The sequence below is a fragment of the Selaginella moellendorffii genome, unplaced genomic scaffold (assembly GCF_000143415.4).
Source record: "Selaginella moellendorffii unplaced genomic scaffold, v1.0 SELMOscaffold_77, whole genome shotgun sequence".
In the NCBI taxonomy this organism is placed as follows: domain Eukaryota; kingdom Viridiplantae; phylum Streptophyta; class Lycopodiopsida; order Selaginellales; family Selaginellaceae; genus Selaginella; species Selaginella moellendorffii.
In genome coordinates, this window is record NW_003314338.1 from 382,202 (window position 1) to 406,274 (window position 24,073).

A 24,073-nucleotide genomic window follows, 5' to 3' on the forward strand; every position below is an offset into this window, starting at 1 on the left:
GATTCAGATTACAACTCAGCTCTAAAATTTCAATTTCTCTGTCTACATTAACTTCACTACTTTTTTGTCAATTACTATGACAAACTTTGGACATTCCTCTTTTTATAGATAGCAAGGTTCAAATCTCTCATCATTAAAAAGTTTTGCTAAAAAGTTTAGATCTTACTTTCTGCTAAAAAGTTTAGATCTTACTATGAATATAATAATGTTATTTCGTATATTTGTTCTTAACATTTCTAACTAGATTTATTTACTGAGAGTGTTGTATAACTAATTGTTATCAACAGTCATATTAATTAACAAGAATTCCATCCATGAAAAAACTCAATTAGCTTCTCAACAAATCTGAAGAATAATAAACTCACTATGGAGGAAATCTCTTTAAACTTCTTTCCATGATTCTATACATATTCCATTCTATAGTATTATAATCTACTTTTTATATTATTATTATATTTAAAGTCAAGTTCTATATAAAATTTTATATGATTTTCTTAAATATGGTTAGTCCACTTTCAAAATTTATAACATTTATTAAATATGTTCACAAAAATAAAATCAAATAATAATTTTAGAGGTGTGTGGGTTTTTTAATATGATAAATATATAAGACATTACCAAATAGTAATTTTTAATGTTATATTAATAATTAATATTTAAATCTTACATTTTTTTTAATAAAAATTAGATTATGGAGTATTTGAGCAAAGAAAGAAAGTATAAGAGTGCTACTGTTTTGAAATATAAATTAGCATTTCATTTCAAAACTAAATTCTTTTACTTTTTTAGAGATCATTAGTGGTAAAAAAGTCCTGTTTAGTGCTTAAAATACCCAATGCTAAATTTATAAAAGAAATCATTATTAATTAATCAGTTTTCAGAATCATATTTAGGTTTCATGTTTAGAGTTTACTAAAATATTCATCTTAAAATACATATAAGTTATAGCTGTAAATATTATGAATGTCAATAATATGTTTTATTATAATTTCAAAAAATGTTAATTATTATTTAGGTTTTCATTTATTTTTTAAAATGCAAACTGTTTTAATAATTTCTATATTTAGATTAAAATTTAAGTATCAATTGGTTTTGATACAAGAAAATGAAGAACTATTGAGAATAATAATGCATTAGTAACACTTTACTGACAATTGATAAGCTATATACAACAATTTGAATATTAAATTAAAAACTTAAAATAAAAAAACTTATATATTTATAGTATTTTTAAAAATGTTAAATAATATATCATATAAAAAATATTAGAATCTTAATATATATATATATACTTATGTGTTGGATCCATTTTTATATTTAAAACATTACTATTTTAATAATCTGAATTATTCAATAATCATATGCCCTTTTATATAATTACTGAATAGTAAGTAGTCTTGAATAATTTTATATATATGTATTTTTAAATTTTAATTTTCTAGATTTTATCTGTATATGATTTGAATTGTTTTGGCTATATACAATCTGATAGCAAATTATTAAAATTTTCAAAATGTTTTAATGCATTTGGAATCATGATTTCCATATATAGCTTACTAGCATGATATCACCTAAATATAATCCTGATGATTCTTGGTTTATTGATTATTTAAATTTAATCTGATTATTCTTGATATTTAATTGGGAGCTTTTCTATTACTTTTTAGCCTAAAACACTTTCCTTGAGAAGTTCATATAAAACAATTTTTTAATATTTTACACTCCTTTATCTCTTAACTTTCTTCATTCTATGTTTTTCTTTCTCAAGAATTTTGTCTCTTCATCATTGAATTTTCACATTGGTTATGTTATGCATTATGAGTTATAAAATTTATTACTCTTGATCTTTTGGTAAATCATGTTCTGGTTGGAAAGGTTTTAGAGGTGTAATAATATTTTATATTTTAATAAATATCTAATATAAATATTTCAAAATATTATTTTCTATGTTTCCTAGTGGAGTTGCATCATTCTCAAAAATATAGCACAGTATTGTGCTTTATTTTAAAACCATGAACTTCTCTTTTTTAAAAAGTAACTTTACATAAAGAGTACTAACAAAGACCCTAGCTTCACTAGGAAATAGAGTATACCCAAGATAAATAAATTTTCTTTTCTTATTTTACAATGTTGATTGTATACAAGGTCAAATTTATCTAAATTTTGCTACTATTCGTATCCAGACAAATGCACAATAATGCAAGATAAGATCTTTTTTTTATTATCATTAAATTTGAATTTGAGTTTTTTTGCATTTATATAATAATAACATAATCTAACATAGAAAATAAATCATTGTATAAATATTGAGACAAACAATAAAACTCATGTAAAGCTGCTGGTAGATTTCAGTAAGATTTTGAGCAAAGAGACTAATTGAAAATATAAAAGGGTTTGTTATTTTTGAGATATTATTAAGAAATGAATTTGATATTTTTATGTGTATGAGATTACTTATACCATATTAGATAGCATGTCATATATGAGACATGAATACATAATTTTATCATAAAGCATTAGTACAGATTTTTCTTAATGCAAACATTATATCTCTCATATAATTATTATCTTTTGATGTACCTCTTTTCAACACCCCTAATGTAGTGTGAATATCTAAATAGATTAAATTATGTCTATTTAAATGTAAAACCAGACACATAATAAATATTCTATTATTCTTTAGAAAACTATGAAAGTTAGATTCATCATTAGAGTTGAGATAAAATAAATTTAGCTCAGTATGCAATTAAAATTAAAATTTCTTCAAACTAACTTATTATTTTTTGGTAGTCTATAATTCTTCAGTTTTGTGAAAACTTAATTACTTTTAAAGCATGACAGCAATCTTGTTTATGTTTTTAGGGTTTTCTACCTTTCAATAAAAAATTCAAATTCAAATTTAATGATGATTAAAAATGACCTTATTTTCCCCAACACTTGCATTATTATCTAATTGCATTATTATGCATTTCTCTGGAGATGAATAATAGTAAAATTTATATAAATTTAACCTTGAATACAATCAAAATTTCTAACATTGTAAAATTAGAAAAAAAAATCTATTTATCTTGGGTATGCTATATCTCCCAGCGGAGCTGGGATCTCTGCTAGTTGTTATATAATTTTGTTTAACAATCAATATGAATATGCTAGAGTCCTCTAGAATATGTGGGAACACTCTAGAGTGTCCTAGAGGTGTCATCCTAGTGTATAAAAGAGGAGCAATCGCTCACATCCAGCATTGATCAAGTCGATTTGTTTCTAGCATTCACCCAGCAAATCTCTTGCCCACATGGCTTTGTATTTCTACGGCAATGGCGGTTCAAACATCTTGGATCCCTTCGAGGAGATCTCGTCCATCTTTTCTTGTGACAACAGCAGCGCCGTCGCCAACACTCGCGTGGATTGGCTCGAGACACCCGAGGCACACATCTTCAAGGCCGATCTCCCGGGTGTGAGTAGAGAGCAAGTGAAGATCAGCGTGGAGGACGGCCGCACTCTCCAGATCAGTGGCGAGAGGAAGAAGCACGAGTGTGACAAGAGTGATAAGTGGCACCGCGTGGAGCGCAGCCACGGCAGCTTCTTGCGGAAATTCCGGCTGCCCGAGAGTGCGAATGTGGAGGCAATCAAAGCTACAGTAGAACACGGTGTCCTCACTGTCACAATTCCAAAGATCCCCAAGCCACAGCCAAGAACAATCCAAATAGAATAGAGAGCGGTAAAATGGATGGGAATAAAGTGAAAGCTCTCTTTTAACTTTCATTTATAGTTTTGTTACTATTTTACGATTTTAATAATATTAAATGTATCCCAGTTTATATACTATAGTACTTTAATTAACACATATTACTTAAGTAGGGGAGAGAGTTTGAAAAGATTAAAAGAAAAAACACTTTTTTAACACGTAATTTGTGTTTATTTGGTTGCTTTGAGAATATTCTTTATTTTGTGCTGTTTTAATGGTGAGGTGAAAATTTGGTCAGCTTCTTTCTTGACGCCCTCTTACTGTTTATCTCCTAGAGACTCTCTGCATTCAGAGTTTCCTGCGGAAAGCAGGTAAAACTATATTTTTCGGCAGCTCCTCTGCAAGCCGCGAAAAAATTACTCCACGCCCAAAACTTTTGTACTTTGATTTTCTTCTCGCTCTTGCTCAACAGATAGCATAGATCATTCTAATTTTCACAGAAGCTCCTTCCTCACTCTTCTCCATGGGTTCGGAAAGCAAATACATCCTGCAGACGGCCCATTCCTGACGAGCGAGATCTTGAGATATACAAAGCCATGTGGGAAAGAAATTTACTGGGTGAAAGAATCATGTGAGAAACTGCTCCTCTTTTATTATGTTTATGATCAACTGAGGTAAAATTAAATAGGCTGACAGGTGCCAAGCACAGAGCCTGCGAAGATGCAGTGGCCTTGGCAACAATCACGGTCTTTGGAGCATCGTGCCAAGGTATCCCCGCATCCTTCGAGGAGTTTCCTAGTGACAATCCCGTTCTCCCCTGGAAATTTTGTTAGCAAAAGTTATGGTTAGAGATCTGTATTTTAACTTACCTATTGCAAGTGCCATCGAAACCACAAAAGAGATGAACAAAAGCTGCAAAACCATCCATTGTGTTGTGCAAATTGTTGCCTCGAATAGGCTAGCTTTTATACTCTGGGAGTGAATGCCATATAATAAAATTAGGTCCGCTCTAAACATCATCCACCACAGTTTTCCTGAAAAATGAAGCAAAATCTAACCTACTAACATATGGCAGATCAGATCAAATCAAATTATAGAAGTTAATCAATTTTTGCCTGGTTCTGTTTATGTCATATTTATTACCTTTTGATCACCTTGTGAAAGAAAATGAAACTTTTCTAGTAACACCTATGGGATCATCTTGAGATGGCATTTTAGCTTACTCCATCTTACTAATGTAACATCAATCTTTGGAAAAGAATTTTTTTATAGTTGTTCCTAAGTGTTTTTACGACTACTTTGTTATTTGAGTTATACTTTACTCTTATATGATTGTTTAATATAATTAAATCATGTTGTCATGGTAATAATATATATATTTTTAGGTGTTGAGATGAAAACATAAGATTATAATGAAATGGGTGCTTTGTTTTTTTAGTTTTGGGTAAAAGTTAAAAGGTGGAACTACAATATATGTCTAATTGAGTAAATTTTTTAGACCATAATGATAACAATTATTTTGTTAAGTTTCACTTTTTTGTCAACAATAAAAGTCGTAAAGGAAGATAATGTATAAAGATCTTAACACAACTGACAAAATGATTAACTTCTTTAATTTGATTTGATCCGAAAATTAGTTGTCTATGGTAATTAAAATCTTTTAAACATACACTTAGTAAGGAAGTGGAGGAGATGTTTGTCCTCCACCGGCAGTGGAACCTGTTCTTCCTTGGGCAATGGCTCCTCCACATAGTCACTCTCAAATGCATCTAATGGAACTAGGTACACCTTCACCTATGGCTTCTACAAATCCTTAATAAGAACATACTTACCTTTAGCCAGCTTTCAGCAAACATCCATAATCGGCCCCACATAAGATTGATTCAAATCCTTGGAGCATTGTGTGGTTGTGGGGATGGATTTTTGACATATATTAGCTTCATCACTTTAGCACTTGCTAGTGTGTTTGTGTAATTCACTTGGTGAGCTTATTATTTAAAGAAATTTATACCAAACACAATCTAAAAGTTTAGTATTTTCAACACTATCAAATCTAATATTTCTTTCCATTTAGATAGTTTTATTAGAACATCACTCACAAATTTCTTGGCTATTTGCCCACCTTCTACACACCAAAAGTTTATAGGTGAATTTGCTCAGCTTTCAATCTTGATAACTTAACTAAATCTTTAGATATCATGCTTTGTATAACTCTTGTGTTGATCATCACTTGGATAAAGTTTATGAAATATATTAATAGATCAGTATTTGCATTGATTGCGAGAAAAGCTTGAGGAAAGTAACTTCTAGCTCCATGTATCCAACTCTTGCATACAAAATAGTGTCATACAGAGTGTAACAATGTAAAAGTGGTTTAACGTGAAGAGGGTACCCTATTGACTAAAGCAACATAAAGCTTGGGCTTAGACATAAACCAAATGTAAAATAAGAAGTGACATGAGCTATGAATGCATATTTTGGGTTTTCACCCCAATCTTAGGAATTAGTCTTTGTAACAAACTTGAAAACTTATTAAATATGAAATAACATTAGATTGTGAATTAGGACATAATAACAACACTATAGGGTTTAGGACACTATTTATATTTTGTAGATATACCTCTTGAGTAGATAAACACTTACTATAAATAACATATAGAATCAAAATAGGACTAACACATGGGGTGTGATAGTAAAGGTGTCTAGTAAAGACAGTACTCTATCACATAACAATATTAAAAGACTAGACTCAATATTATAGGAGTTTTTAACAATAGCAAGTGCAAGTTAATGAATGAGTTTCTGTAACCAAGTCAAATATGCTTAACTAATAACATTTAACAATTCTGTCTTTAATTACCAATTTCTCAATTAATTTGGGTGGAAACCATAAAAGGAACTAATAATACTAATTTTCTGCTGTTGTAGTACTAAGGAGTGAATGTCTATAAGGATTGGCTAGTAAGTATATTTCAATACCTAAAGTCACATTTACGACAAAAGTAATCCAAATATGATTGTGTATATAATATTTTTGCATACAACTCAAAACAAAAAATAAAAAACTGAACATGTGTAAATATATAATGCTCATATGCACAATCACATATTCATTACCATAGTTGTCATAATAATAATATATATTTTTAGTGCAAAAATGAAAAAACAAAAGATTATAATAGAATGGATGCCAATAAAGACTTTTCACACTCTTGTTTTTCTAGTTTTCAATGTTAGCAGCATAGGTAAAAGTTAAAGGGGAAAACTACCACTGTAAATTAATATTTCTAGATGAAATGTCTAATTAAGTAAGTTATTGAGATCAACAAAAATTATTTTGTTAAGTTTTCACTCTTTGTCAATAATAAAAGTCATAAAGGAAGATAATGTACAGAGATCTTAATGGTTGTCAAACATCGGAAAAAAAATGCATAATTTCTATAATTTAATTTGATTTGATCTGCCATACTCTCACTAAGGCCCACATGTTAGTTATATTAGATTTTACTTTATTTTTCTTGGTTTGATATTATCAAAACTTTAATTTTCTTTTTATATAGATGACTTGGCAAATAGTTGGTAGCCTCAAACACAACCCGAAGAGGAAATATAACACACCACTGTAAATTTTATTATATGATATTCATTCCCTAGAGTATAAAAGCTACACAAGTCACACAACACAATGGCAAAGATTCAACTCTCAACCATGGTTTTGCAGCTTTTGTTCATCTCTCTTTGTGGTTTCAATGGCACTTGCATTAAAATTAAATCTCTAAGAATAAGTTTTGCCTCGAGGGGAGAACAACATTGTCACTAAGGACTTCGGCACGATGCTCCAAAGAGAGTGTGCCAAGGCCACTGCATCTTTACAGGCTCTATGTTTGGCACCTGTTAGCCTTTTTAATTAGCCACTTAAATAATCACCTAAGATTTCTCACATGATTCTAATATTCACCCAGTTCCCACTATTTCTCGGAGAGAGAGAGAGAGAGAGAGAGAGAGAGATTCATCTTCAAGAAAGAAGCTGTAGCTCACAACCAGATTTTCACCTCCGATTGGCCAGACCGCGAAGTTTACGCAAGATTACAAACACAAATTAGGAAAAAAAAACAACTCTCTTAAACATCCTTCTCCTCACTTGGCTTGGCGCCGCCGCTCTCTTCCTCCGCCGGCGGCGGTGGAACCTGTTCTTCCTCGGGCAGCGGCTCCTCCACATACTTATTCTCAAACGCATCCGATGGAACCAGGTACAATCTCACCTGTGGCTTCTGCGGATCCTTGACAAGAACATACTTACCTTCGGCCAGCTTCAAGCAAACATCCACGATCGACTTGACAATCCCCCACATGTTGTTGGTGATGAGATTGATCTGCGCTGCGAAATCCTTGGGCTTGTGCCCCTGGACGCTCAGCACCGTGTGGTTGTAGTGATCGCGGGGATGGATCCTCGACACGTACCCCAGCTTCATCACGTCCGCGCTCGCCAGCAGCGCCTGCGCGGTCCACTTGGCGAGCTTGTTCGCGTTGTTCTTGAGCTCGGTCGCCAGCACCGCACCCCGCTGCGTCTCCAGCTTCTGCCTCCAGTCCACCCCCGAGAGCTTGGGATCGAACTCGTTGAGCGCGTTGAGCGTGAGGAAGACGCTGCCGTTCTTCGACTCCATGACGCTGTGGAGCTCGCAGCGCGCCACCAGGAACGTCTCGTCGTCCAGCTTCCAGCGGCGGTACCTGTACGCCACGCTCGCCGCCACCTCGCTGTCCCCGGCGAACGGGTTCTGCTCCTGGAACTGGACCTTGCCGCCGTCGCGGACGAGCACTTGCTGCGAGAAGTTCTGGTTGATGTACGCCGCCTCCACGCTGAGCGAGTGCGCCGAGTTGATGTCCTCCTTGGCCTCGGGCAGTGGCTCCTGGCAAGTCTCGTTCACGGACAAGAGATCCAGCTGCGAGTTGTCCCGCTTGTCGAAGAAGAGCTTGTTTCCAACGCGCTGGACGACGATGTCCCACGAGTAGACCGAGCGCGGAGCACACATGAGCGTGGAGAGGATGTTGTCCGTCGCAAACACCGTCGCCTTGTCCTCGCTGGCCAGGCGGCGGATCACCGGATCATCGCTCGTCGTCACCTTGAAGAAGTTCATGTTCTTGAAGCGCTCAAGGCGGCGGTCGGTCTTGGGCGTGACGCGATCGTAGGCCTTGTCGTAGTACTCGAGCGCGCCGCACATCGCCAGGTCCTCGGGCTCGCCAACGTTGAAGTTGAGCTTGGAGAAAGTCGTGAAGGGGATCTGATCCAGCATCGTCCACTCGGGCTGGATGTCCACCGAGTTCCGGAACGCCACCGCCTCGTGCTGCTGGGACGTCCGGTTCTGGTTGTACTGCTTGTCACGCCGTTGCTTCTTCTTCTCAGCCTCGCGCTTCTTGGCCTCGAGCTCCTTGTCCTTGCGCTGAGAAAATGGAGCGAGCGTTCATTTTTACACACATGTTTATAGAGCAACTTATTAATGTTTAATCAAGGTTCTGAATACATTGTTTAACAGATCAATATGAATATGCTAGAATCCTCTAGAATATATGGGCCCGTGTATAAAAGAGGAGCAATCGCTCACATCCAGCATTGATCAAGTCGATTTGTTTCTAGCACTCACCCAGTAAATCTCTTACCCCCCACATGGCTTTCTATTTCTATGGCAATGGCACGGTGAAATGGAATAAAGTGAAAGAAACTTTTATTTATCCTAATAAATTTATAAATTTTCTTTAAATTAATTGTTTTTTAGTGATTTTATTATAATTAAATGTTTCTTTTTGCTTTTTTATTGGTCCAGTTTTTATTATAATTCATTTTAATGAATAAGAGTTTTTTTACTAAGCATTTGTGTGAAAACTTTTAATGACTATACACAACTGACTTTCTTAGTCTATTAAACTATTTATTAACCATTAATAACTTTGAATCATCTAGTGCTTGTTCCAGGGCACTTTTGAAGTTAAGAATAGCCCCCCAAATAAATGTATAATACCATCTATTTTATACCTGTCATTTCACAAATTTAAATTTTTAATAGTGAATATATTGTTATTCATTTAGATTAATCATGTATTTATAATTTATAAGCATTTTTTATAGTTTATTAAATTTCTTAAACTTCCTTGTATATTCTAAAATACATAACCTTCAAATTGATCAATATGCAATAAGCACTATTAATAAGCAAACGAAGCATTGCTACATACAACGTGCAACAAATAATTTTAAATTGCTATTTCACAACTCATTTACAGAAAATATAAATGTTAAATTTACTCCTCTCCTTACATTTTCATTCTCTTTTCTCTTTTTTCTTTGATATGTATATAAAGAAAAGTGTTATAGCAATTGCTATGTAAATTCAATAAGAAAAACATTCCTTATTATTGATCTCCATGTTTGTTAGTGATAAGGTCATCAAACACTTTGTGGTCAACACTTGTTAATGTGTACAACATTCTCTAGAATACAAACCTGGCCTCCTAGAAGAGCTCATCCTGATGTAAGAAGTTGCTACTCAATTCTTCACCCTAAACGTCCCTCCCCTAGTTGTACATATGGGTTTTCCCTTTCATGGCTAACTCCATTCTAATGTATATATACATATGGATAATGTAAAAAAAAACCCTTTTCTATTGCATGTGGTACTCGGTACAAAGATGAAGAGTGGACTTCCTATGGTCACACCCTTTCTGATATCACTTGTGAAATAAAAATGACTTCTTTAGCTTTTCCAATAGGGGCTATAGGATCATCTAGGATGGATCTTTAAGCCTTCTCCACTTCTAGTTTACTACTATACCAACAATGTTTGCAAAAGAATTTTTTTATGTGTTTATGTTATTTGAGTCATGCTTTGCACTTCTATGATTATCTTTATAGTTAAAGTTTGTTGTTTGTGTTTTTGGGTGCTCAACTAGACCATTATATAATGAATGCCAATGGAAAACCTTTCACACTTTTGTTTTTTTAGTTTTTAGTCTTGGTGATGTGGCTAAAAGTTAAAGGTTAGTATGGGTTAATATTCCTTGAAATGTTTAATTAAGCATATTGTTAAGATCACAAAGCCAATGAATAGCAATTATTTTGTAAAGTTTGCACTCTTTGTCAACTACAAAAGTTATAGAAGAGGATCATCTTCTGTGACATGTACACTAAGGCCCACATGTTAGTCTGGTTAGATTTTACTTCATTTTTCTTGGATCAATATACAGTGAGGAAATTAGCCAAATCTTATCAAATCTTTAATTTTCTTCCTGTATAGATGACTTAGCAAAACTGTGGTTAGCCTGAAACCCAAGGATGAGGTTTGGAGTATATGCAAAAGTCAGACCTCATGATCCACACCATTGTTATTTTTATCATATGATATTCATTCCCCGGAGTATAAAAGCCAGCCTATTAGAAGCCACATTTCACAGAACAATATGGCAAAGATTCAGCTCTCAACCATAGTTTTGCAGCTTTTGTTCACCTCTCTTGTAGTTGCAATGGCACTTGCAATAGGTACTTTAAAATTCAAATCTCTAACCATAAGATTTGCTAATAAAATTTACAGGGGAGAACAACATTATCACTAGGAAACTCCTCCAAGGATGTGGGGATACTTTGGCACGATGCTCCAAAGACGGTGATTGTTGCCAAGGCCACTGTGCCTTCGCAGGCTCTGTGCTTGGCACCTGTCAGCCTATTTAATTAGCCACTTAAATTACCTCATAAACATACTACCTAAGAGGAGTAATTCATCCAATAAATCTATTTCCTTTGTGTGGCTTTATATACAAATATGGCTTTGTATTTCTTGGCAATGGCGAAACCTCTCTCAAAGGATGACTTTTGAGAGAGAGGAGAGAGAGAATGGCAGCCGTGGAGCTATTTTTTCGCGGCTTTAGTTTTGCCCTGCTTTCCGCATCGAGAGAGAGTTTCCAGGAGATGGGAAACTTCATCACAGTAAGAGGCCTCAAAATTCATCCTGCGCTTAGTCTGGTGGCCTCTCAAGATCCAATCGAATTCTCACAAACAAAAACTCAAAGCTCGAGAAAGCATGCTGGTCTACTTGCAGCGCCATGTTGTGTCATTCCAAATTTCAAACACCACCACTGTGAGATTTCTTCTCTAGTACCACGAATACATCCGCTCACGCTCCATCTGCGCTCTCCCAGACAGAGAGAGAAGAAAGAACACGACCAAATTTTCACCAGACCACAAAGTCTGGTGTATACGCAAGATTACAAACAGAAATTAGAAAAACAAGAACACACTCTCTCTCTTAAACATCAGCGTCCACATCCTTCTCTTCGCTTGGCTTGGCGTCGCCGCTCTCCTCCTCCGCCGGCGGCGGTGGAACCTGTTCTTCCTCGGGCAGCGGCTCCTCCACATAGTCATTCTCAAACGCATCCGATGGAACCAGGTACAATCTCACCTGTGGCTTCTGCGGGTCCTTGACAAGAACATACTTACCTTCGGCCAGCTTCAAGCAAACATCCACGATCGACTTGACAATCCCCCACATGTTGTTGGTGCTGAGATTGATCTGCGCTGCGAAATCCTTGGGCTTGTGCCCCTGGACGCTCAGCACCGTGTGGTTGTAGTGATCGCGGGGATGGATCCTCGACACGTATCCCAGCTTCATCACGTCCGCGCTCGCCAGCAGCGCCTGCGCGGTCCACTTGGCGAGCTTGTTCGCGTTGTTCTTGAGCTCGGTCGCCAGCACCGCACCCCGCTGCGTCTCCAGCTTCTGCCTCCAGTCCACCCCCGAGAGCTTGGGATCGAACTCGTTGAGCGCGTTGAGCGTGAGGAAGACGCTGCCGTTCTTCGACTCCATGACGCTGTGGAGCTCGCAGCGCGCCACCAGGAACGTCTCGTCGTCCAGCTTCCAACGGCGGTACCTGTACGCCACGCTCGCCGCCACCTCGCTGTCCCCGGCGAACGGGTTCTGCTCCTGGAACTGGACCTTGCCGCCGTCGCGGACGAGCACTTGCTGCGAAAAGTTCTGGTTGATGTACGCCGCCTCCACGCTGAGCGAGTGCGCCGAGTTGATGTCCTCCTTGGCCTCGGGCAGTGGCTCCTGGCAAGTCTCGTTCACGGACAGGAGATCCAGCTGCGAGTTGTCCCTCTTGTCGAAGAAGAGCTTGTTTCCAACGCGCTGGACGACGATGTCCCACGAGTAGACCGAGCGCGGAGCACACATGAGCGTGGAGAGGATGTTGTCCGTCGCAAACACCGTCGCCTTGTCCTCGCTGGCCAGGCGGCGGATCACCGGATCATCGCTCGTCGTCACCTTGAAGAAGTTCATGTTCTTGAAGCGCTCAAGGCGGCGGTCGGTCTTGGGCGTGACGCGATCGTAGGCCTTGTCGTAGTACTCGAGCGCGCCGCACATCGCCAGGTCCTCGGGCTCGCCAACGTTGAAGTTGAGCTTGGAGAAAGTCGTGAAGGGGATCTGATCCAGCATCGTCCACTCGGGCTGGATGTCCACCGAGCTCCGGAACGCCGCCGCCTCCCGCCGCTGGGACGTCCGGTTCTGGTTGTACTGCTTGTCACGCCGCTGCTTCTCCTTCTCGGCCTCGCGCTTCTTGGCCTCGAGCTCCTCGTCCTTGCGCTGAGGCAGGAGGCGCTGGTTGGGCCGCCACTTGTTGTAGTTCCGCCGCGGCGGCGGCTTCCCATCCACGGGCTTGAATGTGTCCTCGTCGGCTTCATCGTAGACGAAATCAAAGACGCTCTCGCCCGCGCGCATACCTCGAGAGGGATAGGATCGGCTCCAATCGGCGGCGCGCCCCAGCTTCTCGTTCTTGGCGAAGGGCGCCAGGAGGAGCGGGCTCTGCGCCGCCGCCGCTGGCAGTGTCGATGACTCCGGCGGCCCCCATCCCTCCAGATTCTCCACCACGTCCGGGACCTTGAACCCCGCCCTCACCATCGCTCGCGCCGCCCTAATCCAAGAACCCTAAAATGCTACTAGAGCCCTAAAATGGTGAGCCTGGATATACTGAGAACATTCGTTGCGGGAATATGCTTGATTATGCTTTTAGGGCACAAAGAGCACGAGGAGGAGGGCGACAAGTGGAAGGAGTGGTGGAGACGGAGGCGGCGGCGAGGAGGAGAATTCCGGGGCGGTGGCGGTGATGTTCCGCGAGGGGGCGGTGGTGGTGGCGGTGATCGCGAGCTTGAGATTGGAGACGCAGTGGCCGGGGACGCCGCAGATGAAGTAGGCCTTTGGGGAGGCGATGGCGAAGGAGGAATTGGGCGGGATGGTGGCGATGGGATTGTTGATGTTGCAGCCATCGAAATCGCCCTGCGTGACCTGGAGGACCGAGTGGCGGGGCGGAGTGTAGATGAAAACTGGGCAAGAGGAAAAGATCACTCGAATTGGATCCAAGATTGCGGCAAATTCACGATGGATTCCCACTTACCCAGCGAGTCTTGCCCCATCACGAAGCTGTACTTGCTCGCCCACTGCGCGTAGTCGACGCCCAGATCCCAGTGACGATCGTCGCCCACCAGGTACGCTCTCGCATTCGCGCGATCGCTGAGAAGCAGGGACGATGCGATCGCCAGCAGCCAGTAGCCCATGAATGATCGATCGATCGAAGAAAGCATTTTCCTTGGAGAAGCAAAGAGAGACGAATTGATTCGTTGGCGTGCCTTTGAATGAATGGAATCAACTCTTTCATAATTAATGAGAACTCTTGCGCCAAAAACATTGAGGAACTTTCCCTTTTTCTTTACGATTTGATCGATCTCTGGATCTGTGCTACTACTCCTACTACTAGCTAGCTAGAGCTTTTGTACACGCCAGGGAAGCTAGCATAGCCATATAAACAGTAAGTGTTTATACACATACCTCTCTCCTTTAAAACTCCACACTACTGCTGAGTTGCAGAGAGAACGAAGCTCGTCGCAGATTCTCGAGCGGGGTCTCGACTTGCAAAACTAGGCCAGAACTTCCGGTGTGTTCACCGTTTCTCTTCGATCGGCCCACCTGTGGTAGTAGCAAGCGAACTGCGATTAAGATCACTGAGAAACGAGGAGGAAAACCCACCGAGATGGATGCAAATGCCGATGGCTCCAGCGTGGGCGAGCAGCCACAAGCAACGCTGAGTTTTTCCTTTGGTGAGTGTACAACCTCGGCCCTCCAGCCGGCGTTTCGTCCACCGAAAGTTGGAGTGACACTGCCAAACATCAAGTCATGGAGAGGAAAACTCGAAAAAGCTATAGTACCTGAGCTGTACAGTGGGTCTCAGCATTAATCCCGACCTCTGCCACGCTAGAGGCTGAGTAACTCCAACAGACACTGATTTTTCTGGCAAGTGGAGGGACGGGCAGATTCTCGTCCCGCATTGATTCTGTGGAAGAAAAGAAAAACTGAGTTTGATCGAAATGATTGAAGATATATACCTTGATTGAGAAGCTGAGTTTGCTTTCTCCGGGATGCCGACCTTGTAATTGCAGCAGTCCACCGTAAACTGGAAGAAAAGCGCTCCCGGACACACCTTCGCCCGCTACGTACGTCATCTGACCATTTGGAAACTGCAAGTCCATGAAAGACTGCAAATTCGAAAGGGAATCAGTACACACCGAGTCAAGGAAAAAGAAAAGAAAAAACTTACGCATGCCAGAGGATTTAAACAGATCATTGACATGAGCAGCCATCTCCGATGCTTGGACCATATAGCCGGGCACAAGGAATGCAATCCATTCTGTCGTGAAAAACAAACACAGACTCAAGTTTCCATATAGAAAAAATTAGATTTTTTCTTGCCTCCACCTTACCTTTCGATCAAAGCCATACCACAGCAAGTGACGCTTGGACAAATGTATCGGTAACAGAAGCGTTGTGTCCCGGACAAACAGGATAGGCCCGATTTGCAAGAGGAACAAAGGAGACGAACCATTGCTCGAGGAAGCTCCTCCATGGGACGCCTCGGCCCTCCACAGGTCCCCCCTTGCGACGACCGAGCTCTCGATGTCCTGAGTCCTACTATCGTAAGTCGTAGTTACAGTGATGCTACTCTGCTCGCCACCACACACGCACAAAAGAAAAGTCACGATGCGCAAGAAAAACAAAGAAGAAGAGACAAAGGCTATTTACCTGCTTGTGGAATTGATTCGATGACTTGGTGATGGCTGCCACTAGCTCCTCTCTAGAAGCCTCGTAAGAAGCTGGCGCCTCTGCAGTGACAACATGAGCTTCTCTCAGTCCTTCTTCCATCCTCCTTTGCCTTGCGCTAGTCGGACTTTGCCAGGAGTTCAGCATGACACCGGCATCGCTGCTACTGTCCTTCCACTCCATAGTTCCTCCGGCCAATCCATCCTCCGACCCACAATGAAGAGGAAGCGAATTCCCGGAACTCAATCCCGGCGGAGCTTTGTGGAACTGATTCACGACATGGCCGACGAAACCACCGACGCATGCCCCCAGATCCGCTCGAGCTTGTCCCAGCCTGTTCCCGAGCTCCAAAAACGCGGAGGAGATTTCCGGAGCTCTATGAGTAATGGGAAGAAGCGGCCCCTTGCCAGAGATTTGAGCTCGCTCTCTCTCGTTCTCACTTCTTTGTTCCTGCTGCTGCTGCTGCTCCATGAACGGCCATGGCAAATTCAATCGTATGCCCCAGCTTTGCGGCTCTTGCCGGCTCGCATCGTCGGCCTGTGGCACGCAAACCCCAGTGGAGGATCGAATGTGGCTCTGGAGCATGCATCCCAATCCCTGGGCCAGGGAATTAAATTTCTCGGCAATGAATCCCTGCCCGTGGCGCTGCATTTCCTCCCAGCTCTCCATGGAGATCGAGCGCTCCATCCTGCGATCACCGCCACATGCCGACCGATGGACGCGCGAGCTACAATCTAGCGAGCGAGCGCCATGCCCATTTCCCTACCTTGCTAAAACCGACCCTAGACCTAAATTTCTTCTTTAACCCTTTATGGGGTTTTGTAAAACCCTAGTGATTGGTTTGGAAAGCCCTAGTGATTAGGGTTTGTTCCTGATGCCGGCGAAGAGAAAGCGGCAGCGGGTAAGATTTCCAGAGCTCCGGTTTTCGATTTCCCTGCATCGCATTCTTCTTCTCAGGATGGCCCGGCGCCAGTGCCGCTGCTTCCGCCAGAGATTCACGACGACGACATTGAGATTTCTGACGAAGATGTGGAGTTTGTGACCAAGAACAAAGGCTATGCCGGGTTCCTGAGTGGATTGGACACCAAAGGCATCACGAAGTGAGTTTTGAGTACCCGGAATTTCGCAGAGTTTTAATTCTTTGTGTTCCAGGCAAGTGCTGGGATTAAAGCCGGATTGGAATGGAGACAACCTCGAGAGATTCTACGAGAAGAAGGCAAAAGTTGCGGCAAACAAGGATTTTGACAATGCACTCACTGTTGATCCTGTGGATGCCTTGCCGATCAAAAACCCGGATGGGACGCTTGAGTATCGCAGGGTCGAGAAAGCAAAAGCAGTGCCTAGTCCGGAGAAGAAGCAAGATGCAGACGAGAAAGAACAGCCGACCAAAACGAAACAAAAGGGTCAAGACAAGAGTATCAAAGCAAAGAAAGAGTCAAAACCCAGAGCGAAGGGGGCAGAGGTCGAACCTGATGTAAAGAAGCCGGCCCTGCAACCAGAAGTTCTGGTATGTTTTGAGTTTCTCCTGCCGTTACTTTTTTCTAACGAATTTCACTATCAGGAGGAGCTGCAGGAGTTCGTTTCCGTCGAAGAGAAACGCGGCCATATGAAGGAAAAAATAGCTAACCTTTCGACTGAGCTACTTTCGTGTCCCGAAGATTCAACTGGATCTTTGAAGGAGCTAATAAGCATTTGCTCGGACAAGGACGACACTGTCAAGCACTTCGCGATGCTGTCGCTCATGGCAATCTTTCGCGACATTCTTCCCGGGTACTTGAATAGCAAATAATTTACGACATTTCATACCAACTCTAATTCGTTGCAGGATCTGTATAACAGTTATCGCATAAGACCGCCTACGGAGAAGGAGCTCGAGATGAAAGTGTCCAAGGAGGTCAAGCAAACAAGGGACTATGAAGCTACTCTACTCAAATGTTACCAGGTTGGTTTTATAGTTGTTCTTTCATTCACAGGCGCTGTTTGTCCAGGGGTACGTTCAAACACTCATAAGAGGGAGCTATACAGCGTCTGGTCGACATATAGCTTTGAAATGCATGTGTGGCCTTCTTGAAGCGGTTCCACATTTCAACTTTGGAGATAATTTACTTCGAGCTGTCGTCCCATTTTTGGATGCAAGTGATCCTGCTGAGAGGTATGTGTTCAAGGAGTTTGCATATCCCCTGCCATTTTCTGCATACCTCCTGACGTTTCGTACAGGACTTTGGCATCCCTAGCATTGTGTTCTCTGTTTAAGAACGAGAGAAAACATGGCGGGGAAGCCACTGTGGAGGCTGTCCAGCTAATTGCTGACTATGTGAAAGAAAGCGATTGCAATGTTCAGCCCGACGTTTTACAGGCTAGTGTTTTTTGTTTCCATTTGCTCGGACTTTACTTGAGCCTGTGTGTACTATAGGTTTTTCTGGCGCTAACTTTTGACGAAAACATTGTTAATAAGAATGAGAAGGCCCTACACAAGCCTAAATCAAAGTTCAAGCGCGAGGACAAAAAAGAGAAAAGAAATACTTCGGCTGATGATATTCGCAAAGAGGTAGCTTGTTGATGATTTTGCTCTCTTTTATGTTTTCATTTCGTAGGTGGAAGACGACTTTCGAGAAGCTTCAACATTGCCAGATGCCAAAGAACGAAGAAAGTTGCAAACTGCTACTTTGTCTGCGGTTTTCGAGACGTACTTTCGAGTCTTGAAGGCAGCTGTGGCACCTAGTACTGCCACAGACAGCTCCAGTTCACTATGCAGCCATCCGCTGCTGGGAACTTGCCTTCAGGGCCTGCTGAAGTTCTCGCATCTCATAAGCGTCGACTTCCTTGGAGATTTGCTTGCGGTTCTTCGGAAGCTGGCCGAAGGAAAATCAAGTGTGGAAGAGAGGCTCCAGTGCTGTGTTGCTGCCTTCAGAATCATGAAAGCGAATTTGGACGCTCTTACCGTGGATTTGAAGGAGTTTTATGTTCACTTCTACGACGTTCTTCTCCACCTGTATCCTGACAGGTAAAAATGACTCTTTTGTTTCTTTTTTATCATGGCTTGTTTGTGTGACAGGAATCTAGACAGTGAAAACAGTTTTGCTGAGGCTTTACAAGTTATTCTTTGTGAGAGTCGGCACCACGATTTGCAGAGAGTGGCTGCCTTTGTTAAAAGGCTTGCGGCTGTTTCCTTCCATTTTGGATCCAGCACCGCCATGGCTGGTAAGCAGCATTTCTCACTGCAAAATACATTCATTTAACGAAGGTCTTCGAATTGCAGCATTGGTAACTATCAGGCATCTGCTTCTTCGCTACAAGAAATGCCGTAATCTTCTGGAAAACGACGGTGGTGGTGGAAATGCCATGGTGAGAACTTCGAGCTTCCTTTCCTTTTTTACAAACCTACGAGCTTCCAGGTTTTCCACCTGACCGAGCCTGATCCCGATCTAAGTGGAGCCCTGTCGTCCGTCCTGTGGGAGCTCGCGCTGCTTCAAAGCCACTACAATCCGGAAGTCGCCAAGCTATCCCAACAGATTGCCGGCACTCTAGCATCCGAGAACTTCTCCGTGGTCATGTCACCCAAGGACGCCACGGCCGCGTACTCGATACAACAAGGCGGCTTTCGCCCGGCCGTGAAGCTCCCGCCCTCCAAGCTCGTGAAGAAGAGCTCATACAAATCGCGGCAAGCTCCAAGTTCGCTCCCGGATGCTGTAGAGGACAGCGAGAACGCTGTGGACTTTAGAGACTACTTTCGATTGCTGCGGGACATAACCGAGAACCAAGCGCTCAGGAAAGAGCTCGTCAAGAGCAAGACGATGGTGGAAATGTATGCGCGATATAAGAGTGAGAAACGCATCGCAGCAGCCGGGAAGAAATCGAAGACGAAGGGGCCAAGGAAGATCAACAAGAAGATCAAAGCTTAGAACGAGGGAAGATCGATTTTTTCGAGTAAAATAAGAAGTGAATCAAAGTTTAGTATGCTTATAGAGTATAGAAAAGAAATTAGGGCAAAAGACGCGTTGCGAGGGGAGGGGCGATCGATCGATCGATCTCGCGGGCGCGGCGAAGATGAGCTCCAAGAGGTTAGTGGAACAGGTGATGGAGCTCAAGATCACATCCAAGACGCTGGCGCGCCAGGCGCGCAAGTGCGAGAAGGAGGAGAGGGCCGAGAAGCTCAAGGTGAAGAAGGCGATCGAGAAGGGCAACATGGACGGCGCCCGGATCTACGCCGAGAACGCCATCCGCAAGCGCTCGGAGCAGCTGAATTACCTGCGCCTCTCCTCGCGCCTCGACGCCGTGGTGGCGCGCCTCGACACCCAGGCCAAGATGATGACCATCAACAAATCCATGACCTCGATCGTCCGCGCGCTCGACACCGCGCTGGCCTCCAACAATCTCCAGAAGATCTCCGAGACCATGGATCAGTTCGAGCGGCAGTTCGTCAACATGGAGGTCCAGTCGGAGTTCGTGGAGACCGCCATGGCCGGGAGCACGTCGCTGTCGACGCCCGAGGATCAAGTGAACACTCTGATGCAGCAAGTGGCCGACGACTATGGATTGGAGGTGTCGGTGGGATTGCCCCAGGCCGCCTCCCACACCGTGCCGCCCATCAAGGAGGCGGCGATCGATCAGGCTGACGAGAGCGATCTTAGCCGCCGGCTCGCGGAGCTCAAGAGCCGGAGCTGATCGATTCGCTCGGCCGGTGTGTGTGTCGATCGATCGAGCCGAGCGAGCGAGCGGGCGGTCTGTCGATCAATCGGTGCCGGGATGGATCGATTGGTGATTTTCGGGAAGAAAGTAACGGGAAGGAGAAGAATCATATGGCTTGTAAAGATTCCGTGTGGAATATGCTCTTTAATTTAACCAAGTTATTAAGTATGACTTTTAGGGTTTCCAGCTTTTAGGGTTGAAAGCCCTAATTCTGAATTTTGGGCGCCAAGTTAATGGCACCATAACAAATACATACGTTGCGTATTAATATACAGGGGAATGTAGGCCGCTTGATTTGTGGGGAAGTAAAAATGGCAAGTTACTTGACGCGATATTTACGTCGTCAACCGCAAATATCAGGTGGAAACACCTATAGGCGCCGCTCTTTTCTTTCATTCCTCCATTTCTCCAGCTCCTGCTGTGCGAGCAAAGCGATCCCTCTCTTTCCTTTGGCCTGTTCTTGGCTATCGATCCATCCCGGATGTCTGAGTCTGAATCTCAAGAGCGCCAGCAGCTGCAGGACCTCAAGCTCCTGTACTTTGAACACCGGACTCCGGTGTTCAAAGTACAGGAGCTTGAGCTTGAAGTCCGAGTATATCTTTCTGCTTTCGTTTTGCTGCTTGCAAGCACTGACTAGCCATCGTTTTTGTGCAAGATCGCAAAGAAGGCATCGCTTCCTCCCTGCCAGAGCCGCCATCGCCGCCATCGCCGCCACGGCCGGCGAGGCCCGCGCAGCCGCGATGGCGGCCAAATGAGGAACAGCTCGCCATCCTGGAAGATTTCTACAAGAAAGGGACGCCGACATCGCAGGACAACATCGATACAATCACAGAGCTCCTCTTAACAAAGTTTACTCTTGGTTAAACGCAAGCGCCGTCGCATCGAGGAGGGCTCGGGCTCCTCCGCCATCGCCACCACCGTCGGTTTCCAGTCCGCCGCTTCATCTGGTAAACTTTCCTCCTGGATGCGAGAACAAACAAAGAGAAGAACAAGAAAAAAAACATGAGAGATTTTTTCCTGGACTGCGCAAGATCTTTGCTTTGATGTTCTACGATGACGCGGAGCTCTCGCCACTCCAGCCCGCTCATGTAAGGAAGACGGAGGAGGGATATGCCTTAATCGGCATCTTCTCTCTCTTGTTTTTCAAAAGGTTGAAAAGTAACTTTGAGTGGGTGTTTCTAAATTTGGCCGATTCCGTCGGCAGTGACAAACGAAGAGGAATCGGAGATCGGTCGCGGCTTTGCCAACCTGGACGACGTTTTCTGATCCATGCCAGTTCTTGTTAATTGATTTGTGTGTGTCCCCTGCATTGAACAATGAAGAATTGTTTAGATTTTGAACCGTTCTCAGAGATCTTCAAGAATTCTTCTCCTGGCAATGGCAACTGTAATTCCTCATCTCTACGTTTGAAGAGCTTCAGGTATTTCTCTCTTATGATTGTTATGTGATGAATTTACAATGATCAATAGGACTTCCATAGAATGTTGTATCGTCCCAGTAATGCAAGGATGGACGCTCGTTTGTTCTTTGCCACTCGTTGAGGATATAATGGTTTTATGGCGACGATGATCTGACTCAAGTAGTGAATGCTCAGTTTATGTATGGCTCGTCAGATACTGATCCGTGTGAGGTATCTAACTAGATTTTGAAGCCCACAACTCAGCAGTGGAATCCGAAGTTTAACCTCAAAGCCTGCCAAAAGAAGATTAAACAATATGCAGTACTCAGGAGAGGATATGAAGTGGCTTCTTTCAGACAAGCCATTGGATCTGGAGACTGAGTTAGCTCTCGGCTTTCTCGAGCATCATGTCTTTCAAAACTAGAGTCCTCAAAGCCATATGCATGGTTGCTGGAAAAATCTAACGCTGCCTATAAATTCGTGTAGGTTGGGAAATACCAGTGACTATTCGTCGAAACGACTCAACAACAAAACGATAATAACAAATTGATGAAAAACCATCAGTGTTTAGTTATTTACGAGCGATGTCCAGGGGAATTCTTTCACTGCGCTCTAGTAGAACTTAACTCTTCGATCGCACTGAAATCACTCAAAATTTGTTCGTGAGAAGAAGGCCCAAAAGGTTGCCTTAACTGTTTTGCTGGATCTTTGTAACTCTTCCTCGCGTTTGCGCTGGCAACCTCAGAGATTTCAAAGCGTTCGCAGACGGACGTCAAAGAGAAGAACATCGTCGCGGCTGTCTCCATGTATCGAGAAATCCTTTTCTTAGTGTCCTCTCCGTTATACGAAGGAATTGCAAAGCAAAACCTCAACGACCAGATTCTCCACCTTATATCAAGCCGCACAACATCCTCCTGGAATTCCGATACGTCAGCCTCAAATTGCTTGGCACGACCTTTGGAGAACTTTGACAAAAAGCTGAACAGTGAAGCCTACATCTCCTCGTACTTGTAATTCACATGGGACCGTTCCATGATCCTCAGAGAGTTCTCAAATTGGTGAAAGCTTTTGTCTTGTAAGACTTCCAGTCACTGCGGCTACAAAAACTACGTTTGCAGCGGCAATGTCTAGATTTCTTTATCCAACAGCAGAGATCATCCCAAGCCGATGGTGGATGATTTAGTTTGCATCCAAGCTTGGGATTGCTCACGGGACATGCAATCTCCAATCGTCGTATAAAACCATACTCCGGGACTGAACTCCGGTTTTAAAACGTTTGGTTTCTTCGTAAATGTAGTTTTTGCCATGAACATTAATCATTTCGAGGATTTCGACGTTCTGCATAAGATTGATTTAACGTTCGCTTCATTGACTTGGGCTGCACTGCTTCATTCAGACTCTGAAGTATGGACAAGATCAGGCAATTCCTCTGCTCGGCATTGCTGCTCCTCTCTTTGATGGCAGGTGGTCCAGAGCTGTGAATCCAGATTTATGATAATGGGCTCGTTATTTTAAGGATGAAATATATATAAGACTTTTTAATTGTTTAAAAGAGTTGTGTAATTGCATATTATTTTTTGAATAATTTTTTGTTTGCTTAAGCAAACCCTAGGATGGACCTAAAATATTCTTGAATATTTTAGGATATTTTACCATATTTATAATTTATAAACTTTCTTAAACCCTTTTTAGTATATTTTTTTTATTCTATCATGCAATAAGGTTAATCTTGTGTTTATAAATTACAAAAATAATTATAAACTTTATTTAATCAATTAACAATAACACTACAACCAAGCATTGCTACATGCAATGTGCAGCAATTTATTTTTACTTTATTTTTCTTGACTTCTATGTGATTCCCTAGCAAAATTTAAAAGGTTTCTTAAATCTTGCCAATTGGCTGAGTTTTCTCCCACATCGATCAAACCGCCAAAAAACTATTGCATTATTATGTTTGTATATAGCAATTTGGAGGCTGAGGGAAATGCTTCAATTGTAAATTGGAACAACTTGTAAAAAAGGAATCTTTGTGTTGATTGCGACTTGTTGTGGAAACACAATGATCCCTAGTATAGTAGAAGTGTTAGAAGAGATCTCTATTGAGTGGTTGCCTAGTGCAAAAAAAAACCTCAACACCTTCTTGGGAAAACTGGGTTGGAGAATCTTGGTGTA

General features: G+C 42.3%; 7 protein-coding genes across 7 annotated transcripts; 3 read left to right on the top strand and 4 right to left on the bottom strand.

The window, feature by feature from the left end:
- The first annotated feature begins 3,260 nt into the window (after positions 1-3,260).
- On the top strand, positions 3,261-3,720 carry LOC112341151 (18.0 kDa class I heat shock protein-like). Its single transcript, XM_024660788.1, has one exon. It carries the CDS (start codon positions 3,293-3,295, stop codon positions 3,710-3,712), a length of 420 nt encoding a protein of 139 aa, XP_024516556.1. The 5' UTR covers positions 3,261-3,292; the 3' UTR covers positions 3,713-3,720.
- Positions 3,721-7,806: 4,086 nt separating this feature from the next.
- Positions 7,807-9,349, bottom strand: LOC9642881 (eukaryotic translation initiation factor 3 subunit D). The gene is made up of 2 exons (XM_024660741.1): positions 9,341-9,349; positions 7,807-9,123 (listed from the first exon to the last, which is right to left on the bottom strand). The coding sequence occupies exons 1-2, from the start codon at positions 9,347-9,349 to the stop codon at positions 7,807-7,809; spliced, it is 1,326 nt and encodes a 441-aa protein (XP_024516509.1).
- Positions 9,350-11,791: 2,442 nt separating this feature from the next.
- LOC9642882 (eukaryotic translation initiation factor 3 subunit D) lies at positions 11,792-13,647 on the bottom strand. Its single transcript, XM_002986892.2, has one exon. The coding sequence runs from the start codon at positions 13,618-13,620 to the stop codon at positions 11,977-11,979; it is 1,644 nt and encodes a 547-aa protein (XP_002986938.2). The 5' UTR covers positions 13,621-13,647; the 3' UTR covers positions 11,792-11,976.
- A 55-nt stretch (positions 13,648-13,702) lies between these two features.
- LOC9642883 (mavicyanin) lies at positions 13,703-14,323 on the bottom strand. Its single transcript, XM_002986893.2, has 2 exons — positions 14,114-14,323; positions 13,703-14,042 (listed from the first exon to the last, which is right to left on the bottom strand). Exons 1-2 carry the CDS (start codon positions 14,298-14,300, stop codon positions 13,729-13,731), a joined length of 501 nt encoding a protein of 166 aa, XP_002986939.2. The 5' UTR covers positions 14,301-14,323; the 3' UTR covers positions 13,703-13,728.
- Positions 14,324-14,403: 80 nt separating this feature from the next.
- LOC9642884 lies at positions 14,404-16,590 on the bottom strand. Its single transcript, XM_002986894.2, has 7 exons — positions 15,793-16,590; positions 15,474-15,713; positions 15,311-15,400; positions 15,099-15,248; positions 14,922-15,046; positions 14,743-14,872; positions 14,404-14,682 (listed from the first exon to the last, which is right to left on the bottom strand). The coding sequence occupies exons 1-7, from the start codon at positions 16,495-16,497 to the stop codon at positions 14,554-14,556; spliced, it is 1,569 nt and encodes a 522-aa protein (XP_002986940.2). The 5' UTR covers positions 16,498-16,590; the 3' UTR covers positions 14,404-14,553.
- A 62-nt stretch (positions 16,591-16,652) lies between these two features.
- LOC9642885 (nucleolar complex protein 3 homolog) lies at positions 16,653-19,767 on the top strand. The gene is made up of 12 exons (XM_024660794.1): positions 16,653-16,711; positions 16,768-16,910; positions 16,963-17,317; positions 17,372-17,580; positions 17,650-17,752; positions 17,799-17,962; positions 18,028-18,166; positions 18,224-18,358; positions 18,405-18,814; positions 18,866-19,011; positions 19,070-19,155; positions 19,206-19,767. The coding sequence occupies exons 1-12, from the start codon at positions 16,685-16,687 to the stop codon at positions 19,710-19,712; spliced, it is 2,424 nt and encodes an 807-aa protein (XP_024516562.1). The 5' UTR covers positions 16,653-16,684; the 3' UTR covers positions 19,713-19,767.
- Positions 19,768-19,791: 24 nt separating this feature from the next.
- On the top strand, positions 19,792-20,672 carry LOC9642447 (ESCRT-related protein CHMP1B). Its single transcript, XM_002986833.2, has one exon. The coding sequence runs from the start codon at positions 19,858-19,860 to the stop codon at positions 20,473-20,475; it is 618 nt and encodes a 205-aa protein (XP_002986879.1). The 5' UTR covers positions 19,792-19,857; the 3' UTR covers positions 20,476-20,672.
- Positions 20,673-24,073: the final 3,401 nt, after the last annotated feature.

Bases quoted from the DNA above. Each gene is read 5' to 3' on its own strand.
- LOC9642884 (XM_002986894.2), bottom strand. From the start codon at position 16,497: ATGGAGCGCTCGATCTCCATGGAGAGCTGGGAGGAAATGCAGCGCCAC. The intron at 15,401-15,473 runs GTAAGGTGGAGG...TTTTCACGACAG, and splicing joins GGTATGGCTTTGATCGAAAG to AATGGATTGCATTCCTTGTG. The intron at 15,249-15,310 runs GTAAGTTTTTTC...TCGAATTTGCAG, and splicing joins GTTTAAATCCTCTGGCATGC to TCTTTCATGGACTTGCAGTT.
- LOC112341151 (XM_024660788.1), top strand. From the start codon at position 3,293: ATGGCTTTGTATTTCTACGGCAATGGCGGTTCAAACATCTTGGATCCC.
- LOC9642882 (XM_002986892.2), bottom strand. From the start codon at position 13,620: ATGGTGAGGGCGGGGTTCAAGGTCCCGGACGTGGTGGAGAATCTGGAG.
- LOC9642883 (XM_002986893.2), bottom strand. From the start codon at position 14,300: ATGCTTTCTTCGATCGATCGATCATTCATGGGCTACTGGCTGCTGGCG. The intron at 14,043-14,113 runs GTAAGTGGGAAT...CCTCTTGCCCAG, and splicing joins GATGGGGCAAGACTCGCTGG to TTTTCATCTACACTCCGCCC.
- LOC9642885 (XM_024660794.1), top strand. From the start codon at position 16,685: ATGCCGGCGAAGAGAAAGCGGCAGCGG. The intron at 16,911-16,962 runs GTGAGTTTTGAG...TTTGTGTTCCAG, and splicing joins GACACCAAAGGCATCACGAA to GCAAGTGCTGGGATTAAAGC. The intron at 18,815-18,865 runs GTAAAAATGACT...TTTGTGTGACAG, and splicing joins CTCCACCTGTATCCTGACAG to GAATCTAGACAGTGAAAACA.
- LOC9642447 (XM_002986833.2), top strand. From the start codon at position 19,858: ATGAGCTCCAAGAGGTTAGTGGAACAGGTGATGGAGCTCAAGATCACA.